Source organism: Lipophrys pholis, assembly GCF_963383615.2.
Source record: "Lipophrys pholis genome assembly, chromosome: 22".
Classification (NCBI taxonomy): Eukaryota; Metazoa; Chordata; class Actinopteri; order Blenniiformes; family Blenniidae; genus Lipophrys; species Lipophrys pholis.
Genome location: NC_137644.1, coordinates 14778778 through 14793387, shown reverse-complemented (window position 1 = coordinate 14793387; position 14610 = coordinate 14778778). Strand labels below are relative to the sequence as shown.

General features: G+C 40.0%; 2 protein-coding genes across 2 annotated transcripts; one reads left to right on the top strand and one right to left on the bottom strand.

The window, feature by feature from the left end:
* Positions 1-90: 90 nt before the first annotated feature.
* Positions 91-5799, top strand: LOC308127131 (tetraspanin-8-like). Its single transcript, XM_080491938.1, has 9 exons — positions 91-347; positions 1061-1126; positions 2158-2271; positions 2421-2495; positions 2572-2670; positions 3527-3613; positions 3763-3822; positions 4186-4269; positions 4363-5799. The coding sequence occupies exons 1-9, from the start codon at positions 267-269 to the stop codon at positions 4465-4467; spliced, it is 771 nt and encodes a 256-aa protein (XP_080348064.1). The 5' UTR covers positions 91-266; the 3' UTR covers positions 4468-5799.
* A 1430-nt stretch (positions 5800-7229) lies between these two features.
* On the bottom strand, positions 7230-14210 carry LOC308127130 (tetraspanin-8-like). The gene is made up of 9 exons (XM_080491937.1): positions 13862-14210; positions 11021-11086; positions 10655-10771; positions 10490-10564; positions 10308-10403; positions 9944-10036; positions 9058-9129; positions 8787-8870; positions 7230-8391 (listed from the first exon to the last, which is right to left on the bottom strand). The coding sequence occupies exons 1-9, from the start codon at positions 14021-14023 to the stop codon at positions 8251-8253; spliced, it is 906 nt and encodes a 301-aa protein (XP_080348063.1). The 5' UTR covers positions 14024-14210; the 3' UTR covers positions 7230-8250.
* Positions 14211-14610: the final 400 nt, after the last annotated feature.

Sequence of the window (14610 nt, the reverse complement as noted above, 5' to 3'; positions counted from 1 at the left end):
TCTTGATACTCTCTTCTTTCTTTACGTGCGTCCCGATGTCCATATTTCCGGACGCGCCTGAACGCGGCGCAGCCTCCTCCTGTGACGCTCGGTGCGGATGCGGCGCGTGCACGGCGCACACTGCGCCCTGCTCGCACGTACGCACGCACCCACGCGCGCGCGCGCAGATGCCCTTACAGCCGCCAGCAGCAGCGATCCTCAGCCCGAACAGCTTCTCCATGTAAAAAGGGCGTCTGGCAGCCTGGGAGAGCGGCAGCAGCGGCAGCATGCAGCGGAGCGCAGTGGTCGTGGTGGCGGACAAAACCAGCCTGAAGAGGCCCTTCATCTTCGCAAACGCCGTTCATATGGTAGGCGCATTTCAGACGCTTTTCTTTTTTTCTTTTTTTAAACCGAACTCCACCTCAAACAGAGGCCTCCCTTCTCGTTGGCTTTCAAAACGATATTGTTGTGGGATTGATGATTGATCAGCTGCTGTGATTTTCGAAAAAAACAAAAAACATCTGTCAAGCCTCAAACCACAACAAGCCCCGTGCCCTAGATTATAATCTGTCTTGCAGCGGCGCATTAAAAATCATGCACAATGTTGCAGTGCCTGCAGTGCTTTTACCCCCAATATTTGTCAAAGCAGTAAACAAAGAAGTGACGGGGATTGATGACCATATACGTCACAGTGATGTACTTATTTGCATTTATTAAAAACACTTTATTTGTTTTTATGCTTTTAATAATACTTTTAAGCGATTATTTCGTCTATAGTGTTTGTGAGGCCTTGTTTTTTTTTTGTTTTTTTTCTTGATTGAGGTATTTGTGTCCGGTTCGGTGATGCTGCTCCATCCTTGTATTGGCATCTCATGATCTACTGCTCCTTTAAGACGTGACAGCTCCGATCCTACAGATTCAAAAACAGCTCAGATGATACATTCCTATGCAGTTATCTAGACTTTCCACTACTGCCAACTCATTCAAGAACTATTTCACTGATTATCGATTGTATTAAATGTGTCATCCCCTTTGAAGATGGTGACTGATGATTGTTTTCTTTTTTATTATCTTCCAAAAGGCGCTGTGCTTCTTCATGCTGACAATGACAGTGGCGTGGCACAGGGACCTCATGGCGACCGGCAAAGTAAGACTTGACTGATGCTTTTCTGATAGTTTCAGAGGCAAATATTTATCGGACACAGAAATAACCTCGGCTTCCACAGGACAGGCAACTGGGGAATTATTAATGCATGGCGCTGCTTGGTTTTCTATCAATACTGCCTGAACGTGCTACAGTAGCACTTTTTTTTTTTTTTTTTTTATATTGTCTTTTTCTCTGGATGAGCCGCATTGAAGACCTCAGGTGTTCGGGAGCGTGTCACTAGTGGTTGAAGTGTCCTTGGGCAAGACAGTGAATTATCTTCACAGGCTTGGCGTATTGTTCTGATCCGGCCCTGACCTTTAATCTCTTTTCGAGACATGCTGTAATGGCAACACATCCTTGAAAACACACTAGAAAACTCATTTTAAAGTGTGAATGAATACACCGAGTTGGGTGGATAAGCGCTAACTGTCGATATGTTGCGATTTAAAAGAGGATATATCCGCTCGTCTGTTTGTGAATGCATCATTTTAACGTCCACGCTGTTTTGTCAAATGATCCTAGAAACAAAGTGTGAGTGAGTATCTCAGGTTGAATGCATAAGATCCGGTGTGCGGCTCACCTCATCTTCATTACTGACAACGTATAGAGTAATGACAGAATTAAATGGGGATATCAATACACACCTGGAACAAACACTGAATGCATCATTTTAACATTCATACTATCTTGGCTTAATAGTCTTAGACAATATTTGGTATCTTATATGCCATGCAAGTGACTGTCGTTTATAAACATACAGTACATTAAGTCGCTTTATATTGCATGACTCAGTGATGTGCAGTCAATCTTTTACATAAACCCAGTGACGCATTGATCCTATTTAAAGATTTATTTATTTTTTCTCAGCTATAAATGGAGAAACATGTGATTTTGGTGAATTTCAACATTTAGAATAGATTTTGTAGACAAGTAAAGAATTCTTAACGAGGCTTGAAATTCCCTTTTTTTGGGGTGTGAAATGTCTTACAGTTCTTTATCAATGTACAAATGAATGTATTTTTCCCTTTCAGATGGTGTCCAGTATGTCTGTGGTGATCATGTACATTATAGAAATCGGCTGCCTGCTGCTCTCGGTGCTCGGTGTGTTCGGGGCCGTGAAAGGGAAGAGATGGTGTTTGATTCTGGTAAAAAAAAACAAAAAAAACCCAGCATTTTAACACTTTCTCTTCCTACACATGACGTTTTCAGACTTCATCTGTGTGTGTGTGTGTGTGTGTGTGTGTGTGTGTGTGTGTGTGTGTGTGTGTGTGTGTGTGTGTGTGTGTGTTTGCAGTATGCAGCTGGGATGGCGGCCGCCAGTCAAACAATAATCGTTAGAACGGCACTAAGTTACCAAGACGTGTACGAGGTACAGTATTTCAGTTCATATTTTGTGCGATCCCTCGCAGCCTGTGTAAACTCAACCTGATTAACATCCTCCTTAGAAACGGGTTGCCAGGGAGGAGTCCAAACTTCTCGCCATGATGCCGCTGAGCGCAACGAACAAAGCAAACCGAACACTGCTGTATAGTATTCAAGAAGAAGTAAGCAGCTCATATTTGGGTTTTTTGGTCAAGATATTGTAATATTTTGCATCATTGCATCATGAACCAGGGCTTGAACACTATAAACATCTGGATTATATGCAACGCACCGGTTGTAGAAGATGTTGATGGTTGATATACAGATGTTCTGCAAATCTCACAATGAATATTCATAATTTATCATTAAAAAAAAGCAGGATTTTACACTTCAAGGTGCTTCACATTAATACAGGAAACAATATAAAAGACTTGAGAGAAGAGAAAAAGAAAAACTTGAAGAAAGCAACCCCCCAATCAAAATTAAATTATAGGTATACCTTATACCAGAATGTTTTTTTTTATTTGCTTTTAAATTTTTGACTTGAAGAAATGGAGAGATTAATAGAATAAAGAGTAATGAAAACAACAAAAAAAGCTTTGCCACAAGTCTTTACTTGTAACAGTTGCAACCATTGCAGTTTATATAAAAAGACTTGCTGTATATTTTATATTGAAAACATATATCATCTAACATCTTGTTCAACTTGTTCATATTGTTCATGAGCATGCGTCATAGTGTTCTACCGGCTACAGTTATGGTTATACTGAGGCATGTATTGGCCACTTGAGGCAGAAATACGATTGTTCACATAGAAAACTACAAAATATCTGCAATACAGCAACAATATCTACATATTGTCTGTATTCCAAAAGGTAAGGAATCATTAGTTGGGTTTACTCTCATTCATTGCGTGTGTGTGTGTGTGTGTGTGTGTGTGTGTGTGTGTGTGTGTGTGTGTGTGTGTGTGTGTGTGTGTGTGTGTGTGTGTGTGTGTGTGCGTGCGTGCGTGCGTGCGTGCGTGTGTGTCGCCTCCAGTTCGAATGCTGTGGCCTCGTTGAAGGCTACAAAGATTGGGGAGCCTCCATTCCTCCATCCTGTAACTGTCAATACCCTGGCAAATGTGTGAGTATCTGTACTTGTGCAAAACTGAAAACGAGCAGTAAATGTCAGGATTGCTGGTTTTCTCCCCACACACTCGTGTAAAATCCTACATTTTAATGATTTGAACGCGTTTGTCATGTCAAGCAATGCGACGTTGTTCTCCTCACCAGATTCGACTACGAGGCAGCGCCACACTGGGAGCCCCAAAGAACCAGTACGTTTATCAAGAGGTAAACCAAAGAAATCTCAACTCTGCTTCGAAATACAAGCAAGTTACCTGATCTAGTGAACCCCATATATTGAGTTTTATTTCTTATGATATTATAAAACAGTGTTTTGTATTTTTAAACTAGGTAAGACGAGATGAGAAAGTCATTTTGCTTTTTTTAACTAACAGCCAGTTTGAGTTTTATGTCACTGCCCGACCTGAAATATTTAAACCAGGGTTGGTCCGTGATCACGATTCCGACGGGAATATAAACATCTGATTATTACAACTCTGATTACACCCAGTTATCAGTCTTATATATAAAACAGGCCAAATAACCAAATATGTTATTCTATTTCTACTCTTTTTATTTTTTACTCCGCAGCCCTGCTTACCGATGTACGTGTCTGAACTGAAGCTTGCGTTTTCATTGGGGATGGCCATTCAGTTTGGGAGTGCGGTGTTCTGGGTACGTGTGTGATGCTTAATGACACTTATCTCATCGTGCATCTTCAGTATAACATCCCAACCCAGGTTGATCTCACCTCTGCTTCTGTTCCAGATCGTTTTGCTCGTCATGAGCATCAAGCTGATGGGCCAGATCAAGAGGAAACAGGAGTTCATGGCTCTTCTCCAATCCAACAGATACGTCCCCGGTGCTTTCTAGTCCCCCTTGTATGTTTTAATACACACTCCAAAACTACTATCAAGCATACCTTGTTTGAATTTGCACAATATGCTAAATACCATAACCAAGCTATTTTGCGCTATAGCATTATATCGTATGATTTCCTACATGTTAATGCATGTAACTGAGGGTTAAAAGTAGTCTACATGCATAGATCCAAGTTCAAAAGACTATTTTCGCCTTACTGCTGAAAAAAAAAGGAGAAAAAAAAAAGAAACAATTTAATGAACTTAACTCATTTTTAATAATTATAAAACTTTCACAAGTTTTTGTCCCATCAAGTTTTTTGGCTGTTTTTTTTTTTTTTTTTTTTTTTAACAGAAGGAGCCTATCGGCTGTTTTAGTTCTATTTTCATCACATCTGCAGATATTCAGTCTGATTACATTAGTGCAGGTGGATCTAAATCATCTCAAATGTCTGAATTTTACAAACACACATACACTGAGATAGGCACAAGAGGTTTTCTCGCCACAAAAACACCGCGAAAGCCATCACCTGGACGAAATATACACACTTAAATATTAGCACACGTTTGAAATACAAACATGTATGAAACCAATAATCTTTCAAATAATGGAAAAAAAAAAAAAAGGAGTAATAGTAACAGCTTTTCATGTAGCACCTTTCCGAAACAGTGTTTACAAAACGCTTTGACTGTCTTTTTATTTCAATGATTTAAAATAACCAGGTAAGACAAAGGAATGAGTCAAGCCTCTCATTTGAACACCAGATTGTCTTCATGCCTTGTTATGTACATTATATATTTGAAACATCATCACTGCATTTTTTTCTTCAAAGCACAGCAAACGATCGGGTTTCTCTCAGAGGGCTGTTTCTCTTTTTTTTTCTTGCACATTCAGCAGACACGCAGTCAAATTCTCGCTCGTTCCCATTTTGAGGGGTTTTTTTTTTGGGGGGGGGGGAGCTCAGCAGAGCTGCTGCAGGGAGGTGGGGAGAATCCCGTGTGGGAAAACTGTGTCATCGATCGATTAAGCCACCCTCACCGAAGAAGCCTTCGTGCCGCATCCCTTCGAAGGCGACCTGCTGCGTGAGCCGCCTGCGGCCGAAACGTCTCCTCGGGTCAAATCTAGTCAAATGAGTTTCATGTGAAACAGCAGATCCAGTGTCTACCTGTGCACTTTAACCATTAATGCCTAATACACAGTATGTTACTGCAAACTGGTGGTTTTTAATTTCTCTCATACACGTTTTTGTTTTTTTTGTTTTTGTTTTTGTTTGGGGTTTTTTTAATTTATGGGATGAACTCGTGTAATATTTTGTAAATAGAAATAATAAAAATGTGATTCTTGTTTCTTGTCTTTGTTTAGGTTGTTAAGATGTGTGCGGTGCCGTCTTGTATCACCAATAAGGCAGCGTAAAAAAAAAAAGCTATTTTAATGGAGGAACTGTTCGGCATTGTAGGAGAGGCGCAAATAACTGAATACATTTTTTATTTTTTTTTTTTAAATACTTTACTAAACTTTTCACTTTTGCCCCATTGATTTGTGTTAACGCAGACCGAGACACTAGAGAACTTTCCACACAGACAAACCAACAACCAGAGCACACAGAAGACACCCGACATAAACCCCAGCCGCCAGGTGCAGACAATCACACAATCAGGCGCAGGTGAAACACATCAGGGCAGGGAGCAGCAATCAGTCACAGGGAGGGGAAGTCAAAGAGGATGAAACCAGAGACAGAGTCAGAATCTCATAAAGAGCAACAGGAACCATGACGCATTTGAACACAAATATTTGTACTTTCAACTCTTGTAAGCTTCCTAAACCTGCGCCGTCGCTCATTTCTTATACATTATGTCAAGACTTATTGCATGTTAGTATGACAAAACCCACAAAAATGTTACTCTTTAACTTTCCTTTTCTTATTTTATTATATTTTAACCAAAGAAAATCATCCAGTATGTGACTGGATTATCACAGGCGAGAATCAGTCAAAGGTTTTCGCAAAGATTATGTTTTCAGGAAGTTACAAATATTTGAAATCCGGCAGATATTGATCATTGTGAATATGAAATAAAGTTAACTGGATTGTGAAAAATAGAAAAAAAGAACTATATTTCAGATAAGTGGTAGCTCATAAACTGATTTCACTATTTGTTTGTTATATTTCAAAAGAGATGTTGCCCTTTTACTTTTGTTGGCTTATTTAGCTTAAGTATTATTTATTCCTCTCAATATATCTTTCTCTGATATCCTTATTTTGAAATATAAATCTAATAAAGTTTAGATTTGAACAGCAGAATTAAGACAGTATGTCGTTGATCCTCACTTAGATTACAATGCAGGTCTATGTTCAGTGTGTTTGTGTATTTAAAACAAAACTCCTAAAACAAAAAGAAATGATTGCAACCATTTTAATAAACAAAATAATGAGTGCTATAGTTTCACAATTTATTTCATCCTCCCACACTTTAAAAAAAATAAAAAATGCTTGCGCAAGAGGAGTGAGATCAAACCGACAAACAACACTTCCGGAGTAGAAGAGGCAGATTTCAATCACTTGACACGAAGCGCTTTTATCAGCTGGAAACAAACTCAACAGGCTTGATCTTGAACACCAACACAACCAATTAAAAAAACAAAAAGTAAAATCAAAGCAATAAGAATTAAAACATGTAATTGTTTAGATGAAAATGTATTAAAAACCTACCTAAAATTTGACAATATAAAAAAATGAGAGCTACAAAAACTACAAAATACAGAGATTAAAACTATCAGGCGTCCACAATCATCGTCAGTGCTTTCATTTTTTTTTTTTTTTTTGGGGAAACCTCATAACTGTTTGAATAATTCACACTATTTGCATACTGCACTGCACTTCAGGTACATCTTGGCAACGCTGGATTTATTTCGTTTTTTTTCTCAGGGAAGACAAAAAATAACTAAATACTGACAGGTTTAGAAATACAAACGGTACATTTTTTTAACTCATCAATCGCTTGTGGACGGTGTACTGAAAACATTTACTTCAGTAAAATGACTCAAATCACACAGTGTAATTACTAAGACCAGCAGAAGCCTGGTACTCAAACTCTTACTTGAGTGGTGTCGAAATCCACTTGAATTATTAGGCAGTTTATCTTTGATTTCATTAAGCTGTGCACAAATGTAAAGACAGTTTTAGTGGCATAGATTATTATTAGAGATGACGGGTAGTAGAAGTGAGTTTGAGGGTTGAGCCACTCACGCTCAGCAGCTCATCCCACAAACGTCTGTCCTGCGACAGTACGCCATTTCATGGCGAGAAGCAATGTTACAACGCAGAAATAATCTAGCAAGCACAAATTCTCTCACGTTCATTCAATATGATGTTGATTAGTAGGATTTAGAGTGATCGTATCCCATATGATAATCTCACGTTTGGTGTCCCGCTGTCCTGTAAACATGTGTCTTTAGAAGACGTTTTTTCCAATTCATCACAAAGCGTCTATTTATTTATTTCAGCTTGGACATTTTCTCAAATCATGAAGTGACATTTTATTCATCAACTCATCGCAACAAAAAAATGTAATTTATAACCTGCCGACTCTCGGCATTCGCTTTCAGTGGACAGAGATCGTATTGGAAATCTTGAAAATAGGTAGTCATCAGAGTCGATGTAGAGCAAAATTATGAAAGCTCAAGAAACAATTGGTACTCGAGGCTACATTCCACGACTTGACATCTCAAGCGTCATAAATATACTTTGTATCTTTGTGCCGGCCTCATTCTTTCCACAATTTCCAAGCTTCACCACGACTAACCAGCAATGTCCTCGGTGGTCTCTGTTAGAGTGGTGTAGTTGCCTGCTTTTGCCTCCGAGCTGTAGACCACAGGGGGCGTGTCCACCTTCCGATCCAGTCGACACAGGAGGATAATTCCCAACACGACCGATAGCACCTACAGAAAGGCGGGGGAGAGATGGGCAGACATGGTTCTTATTTGCTTCATATTGATCCAAGTGTCTTTTCATGAGGCTGCAATTTTCGGTCTCAACAGAAGAGGGCAGCAAAGACAAAAATGAGAGAAGAAGAGAGAAGTAAAAATCTGTACTGATTCTTCACTCTTGATTCAGAAGGTAATGGCTTAATTTCTTCTTCTTTTATTTTTAAATATGATTATTTTGTTGTTACACATTTGTAAATACAGTTTGATGGGGGCTTCAAAGTGAAATGCATTGTATTTAAAGTAAAAAAAAAAGGCAAACATACACAAAGACTGAAGATCTTTAGTGTTTTTAAATATTGTCCAGTTGAGTAGGACACTGAAAGGTAAGTTAAACACTTTATACATACCAGTAATAGTGTGGCTCCCATCATTATGGCTACTGCTGCTTTTATGAAGCCCATAACACTCTCGATGATGTATGGAAGGCATGACTGCAAGAAGAATAAACAGGTATTAGCATCTTCAAAATATCTTTACGCTCAAAGAAATGACAACATGAAAAACTCTTTATTTCAGGAACTGCTCTTGCCAGTAATATACGGTTTGAAGAGCTATACTTTTCGTAATTCTTACACATAAATCTGAAAATAACCACAGGGACGAGAATGACGGCATTACCTCACGATAGATCATGATGGGCTCATCATCCACTCTTCCCTCGAACAAGCGGCTGCTCCTGGGCGCTGCCACCTTAAAGGCACACACACGCGTACAAATCACACACATGCACTGCAAAAGGTAGTAATGTTTAATATTTTTCATGCCATTAAACTCATGGTAAGTTAATTCCTTATCAATTGTATATGAAGGTGACCTTTTGTGGCAGTTAAATCATTACTTTTTCAAAGATTTTCATAGATTTCATAGAGCTGAAAAATTGGGGTATAATATTTTATCAGAATGTAAATTGAAAAACAAAAATAAACAACTGAAATTATGAAAATAATGAGACAAAACAGCAGCCATGACAGTTTTTGTGTGTACCAGCTATTTGTCCACTTTTAGTCATGCAATATGAGTTTACACCACAAGAGGGTGTATTGATGTTACTCTAAGAAGAACGCAGCGAGCTGGTAAACCGAACTGGCTGGAGGTCTCAGGCTAAAACACAGCAGTGCAGGAGAAGCAAATTTACACCATCGAGCCACGAAAATACTGCAACTACAGAAGAAAAAAAAAAAGGACCAGACGGGTGTTACAGTGACTCAACACTGCCACCCAAAGTGCAACAGTGGCATGACCAAAATTTTACACACGGACCCTTTAAAACTTCTTATGAGAACCATAAAAATCTGGACAAAATGTGGTAAACCTGTGCAAAAGTTGCTGACATAATAATCACTTCACCATTGTGTGATTATATGTTGGGGTCTAAAAATAACAAGAAGCTTGAATTTGTGCTATTTGCATTATGTTCACAAAGGTACTCGGTTTATCTTTTGAATTCTATATAACAGAATACTGAATAGGTGGTGAAGAAACATAACGTAACTTTCACACTCACGCATGGATTAATGGACCTTTCGGCACACAGACAGGAGTCTGGGATGTTGTCGTCCCAGTCCAGGTATCCTTCTTCCAACCCACAACACTGCAACTGAGAAGGAAGTCAGAGGAGAAAGATAAAGAGAATTTGTGACGACAAGTCACACTGACCTCGCCCTCGAATCTCTCCCAGTTCTACTTCTTTGCTACTCTACATTTACTTTTGTCTTTCGTGCGGGGAAGATGCCCTTTATCCAAAACCCCGCTCATAGCAACACTTGCTTTTGCTATCAGCTGATTAGATTACTGCAGAACAATAGGATTAGAATTAACAATAACATTAGGCCACTCATTCTACACTTTAAAGTGAACACGTTACTTACTTCACTCTGTACCTCCCCGAGGCCGTCGACAATGATCTCACTCGCATTAGACAGCGGCAGCATGTGCAGGTATTGCATTTTCAGTTCTCTTCCCATCTAGAAAATAAGGTAATGGGCAACTTTAGGGATTTAGGATTTGCAAAATGCGCAGAAAGATTATACTGTGCTTGTTGTGTTGATACCTGTGGTTGCAATGCCAGCGTTAGAGTTTCAATCCCAAACAGAAACAGGGAACTCAGGATCATCCCAACCACAAACTGAAACACAGAGAAGAATTTACTATCAATTTCTGTAGCTCAATACTCTTTTAAATTTAAATAAATATCTACATCTTTTCTTCTACACACCACTATCAGAGCCCACTTCTTCTCTTTGAAGACACCAAATCCACCGATGACGGCCAACACCACACAAACAACAGCGATGGCATACATCAAATGTAGGCCAAAGATCGTGTCATCAATCTGTGGAGAAAAAGACCATAATCAAGTCTGCAAGATCAGATGTGCTAGACTTCACTCTAATAATGTGAATAATGTAGTGAAGGCCGAAATGCGCCTACTGTTATGTGTGTGTTAAGCTTTGTTTTGAATGCAAACAGTTAATGCTGGCTGACTGAGACGGTTAAAGCACACTTGGGAGGATGTGTAACAAACAGAAGTCCGGCCACTGCAAAGAGTCCTTCAGATTACAGTAAATGCATCGTGTGTTACCTCTTCATCTTTGTGGAAGTGTCCATGGCTAAACAGGGTGAGTCCCAGCAGCAGGAGACCAATGATCTGCAACAGCAGCAGCAGCACAGTATTTACAAAGATGGAAACAGCAGGTTTTATTTGGTCTCAAAGAGTGAAATGAACTGTTTAAAAAAAAAAAAAAAAGAGGTGAGGGGTGGGGGGGGGGGGGGTGTTATTATCCTGTACCTAGATAAAACCCAGATAGGGACATGGAGGGAAAAAATGCAATCAAAAAAAGCCCAGAAGTCAACAATTGCATTCTTGTTGTGAGGCTAAGCACTACACCAGCGGACTACCAGTCTCACACAACAATGCCTCTTGTTTTTGTAACTCTGTCGTGCCAGTCTCCATCTGCCCACCAGACGTTTTCACACGTTCCTCTCTCCCAGTCACCTGTCCCTCCACCCCCACCTGCTCACCTGTGTCTCACTCCGTCTATCACCGGGGGCTCACATGTTTTCTCATGGATCTTTTTCCAGGGCATGCGGGGCTGACATGTCACAACGGGCGTATAACTAATGAAGTCTCATTTAACGGAGTTTCTGCTCCTGTGTGCATGGTGTCGCCATTGAGGTACTGAGACATCTTTACTTGTGTCAGTGCTTTCTGCCTCAGTGAAGATTCAAAACTTCTGGTAAACAGCCCAATTCCCACACCTGTGAGTGTGCTCCCACTATATCGTAACCGTATTTTGCTCCTGCTACCTGCACCTGCTTGCCTGTAAGTTCCTTTAAATCAAACCACAGAACTGGATTTGCCTGTTTGCTGCTGTTGGGTTGTCCTGCTTGCTGCTTCACACGCATTATGGCACAAAGAGAAACGGGAGCATTCCCAAGCCGGGTACAATGAGCGTTGCAGAAACTGGCGATGTCCGACGAAATACCGGGCATCTTCCATTTATGATTGATAATAATGTTCATTTCAACAAAACGATAAAATATGCATGAACATTACAATGAAAACCATCGGTCGGATAGGAAACATTAATCGAACTGCATGGGAGACGTCTGTGAGAAACTGCTTGACAGTGCGGAGCAATGCTCGGTCTTATCACAAAAATGACTGGCTTCACTGTTTGTAACATTCTCAGCAAAAAAAAAAAGCCATTCAATCAGTCAAATTCCTTGTAATCTATTTTGTTCTGGCTACATACTAGATCTGACCTTTCACATCAGCTGACACAGACCTGCTACAGTAACAGTGGTATCACAAAACGTTCTGCTTCTCTCTTTTGTAAGTGCTCCAGGCCAAATCATGAGGACGAGCAGACTGGTAACACTGAATAACCGGGAGGCATCCATCCGACTTGCAGGAAAAGTGACAGTTAAGAAATGTCTGGAGGGACAAACTGCCTGAGCGCACACAGCCCAGACGTTGTGTAATCTGGTTCCCATCGTTGACAAAATTATAGAGAAAGAGGAAAAAGGAGACATGGAGGATTTTTAAAAAAAATTTAAAGAAAGGTGGAACTGGAACTGCTGATGCTTAATCTGGTGACGATTTTTGTTCAGGCCTCAATAAAACCACACACATGAAGTGTACCCTTTATTGTCGATCAGATCCACTTGAGGAAATGAGGCAACGGTGGTACTGCAAATTTGTGGTGAAGTACAACTGCTGTTAACCAACTTAAGATTGTCCAAACATCTTCTGAACTGCTTTACCCAACTTAATGTTGGATAATGTGGCCGGTTACATCCTGGAAACGTAACACAGAGAGAGACACGTTCACATTCACAGCTCGGGTCAATTTACAGCCGCCGAGTCAATACAAACTCATGTTTTTGGATTTGTGGGACAAAAAAAAAAAACACATTAAGAGTGATCATGCAAACTCAACACTGGACTGAGGACTTTCTAGCTGTGAGACAAGAGTGATGGACTACACCACTATAATGCTGTAGGTCAATAGTGTCAATCACATTTCAATTCAACTGCTACCAAAAATCTCAACAATATCAACATAAATTCAGTTTTAATCGTCCCTTCTGGTGCAAAATATAATGAATGGTCAAAAAAAAACAACTTTAAACTTTAAATCGTTGGGCCTTATGTTTGACACCCCTGCTTTACGTTACATTCAATTGTATGAAGCCCTGTTAAGTCCTTGAGTCCTGTTAAAAAAAAAAAAACTAAGAAAAAAAGCAACTTTTAAATAGGCAATTAAGTCAGCTGTATAAAATACCTAATATAAGGAATAGTAGTCAAGAAATTTAAAAAAACAAACATTATGGCCATTTTTTATTTTACAAATATACAGCAATAATATCGCTATAAAAAAAAGTGTATCACTTCAAATATTCATTCAAATTAATGGAGTACTCTTTTACTCCATATGATTGTTTTTAACGTAGTGGATTACGTTGTGTACTTTAACCATGAGCGTTCAAAATACACCACTTCCAAACAGTAGAATGAGCGCTTGTTACTTTTCCTGTAATTATACATCACAAATTACACAAGAATGTCGCCGTTACATCCTGTAATACAATAAGATGTTACTGTTTCGAATTCTTTAGAATAACTGGGTTTATTCTTTACACCTTATTTCCCACATGTCAGTTTCCAATAAGCCTCCTCCTATGGCAGTGCCAACACAAACAAAACGCACGCAGATCAGGGAATTCCACTTTTTTTTTTATTATTATTATTATTTAATCTTACTTGAACTGTAATGAACATCAGGTGGCAACAGTTTGTGTGTTTGAGGAAAACAAACACGACCGATCGCAACATCTGCAGTTTGCACAACGTCTGAGAGCCTCGTCTCTCAGCAGCAGCGGTGGAAAAAAGAAAACACACACACACACACACACTTACCGCGATCAAACTTATCACGACGATGAAAATGCGCCTCAGCCACAAGTTCACCTTCCCCATGCTGCTGTTCTCCGAGATCCGCGTCTCCGCAAGACAACACAACAACAACAACAACAACAACAACAACTCCTGCAGACGGAACGTGATGATCCGACTTCTCATAAACTGCAACTTTACTTGCGGTTGCGCTCTCGATGGGTGGAGAGACAGAGGAAGCCCCCGTAGTGAAAGGCCCTCCCCATCTGGAGGGGGAGAGAGAGGGAGAGAGAGAGAGAGAGAGAGAGAGAGAGAGAGAGAGAGAGAGAGAGAGAGAGAGAGAGAGAGAGAGAGAGAGAGAGAGAGAGAGAGAGAGAGAGAGACTGGGGAGGGTTGGGGGAACAATAGCCATGACGTCTCAGGAAACGCTATCTGCACAAGCTTTTCTGAACTCGGTCCTTACATGTGGGAATCTGCTTGTCTGGGGGGGATTAAATAATCAGCTGCTCGTGAGATTACACCTCAGCTTTTTTTTTTTTTTTTTTAAATCTGATACAGGCTGGCATTCTTCTACAAGGTGGACACGCTTCATAACTTGGCCTCTTTAACAGCGGTGGGAGTGTGATGCACAGGCAAAGTGCCATGAAGACAAAAGTGACCAGTCAGTTTTGTGGGAACAGCCTTTAAAGACGATGTGATCCTAGTTAGTAATAAAATAAACAAAAAAAATGATCTATCGGGGCTCTTCTGTGTGGAGATTGCATGGTTCTTCT

What these genes read in the sequence shown, in the direction of transcription:
- LOC308127131 (XM_080491938.1), top strand. Translation starts at nt 267, where the DNA reads ATGCAGCGGAGCGCAGTGGTCGTGGTGGCGGACAAAACCAGCCTGAAG. An exon ending in AGAGATGGTGTTTGATTCTG is followed by an intron (nt 2,272 to 2,420) that starts GTAAAAAAAAAC and finishes GTGTGTTTGCAG; the next exon opens with TATGCAGCTGGGATGGCGGC. An exon ending in TTGGGAGTGCGGTGTTCTGG is followed by an intron (nt 4,270 to 4,362) that starts GTACGTGTGTGA and finishes CTTCTGTTCCAG; the next exon opens with ATCGTTTTGCTCGTCATGAG.
- LOC308127130 (XM_080491937.1), bottom strand. Translation starts at nt 14,023, where the DNA reads ATGAGAAGTCGGATCATCACGTTCCGTCTGCAGGAGTTGTTGTTGTTG. An exon ending in TCGGGGAGGTACAGAGTGAA is followed by an intron (nt 10,037 to 10,307) that starts GTAAGTAACGTG and finishes CTTCCTTCTCAG; the next exon opens with TTGCAGTGTTGTGGGTTGGA. An exon ending in CCATCATGATCTATCGTGAG is followed by an intron (nt 8,871 to 9,057) that starts GTAATGCCGTCA and finishes TTCTTCTTGCAG; the next exon opens with TCATGCCTTCCATACATCAT.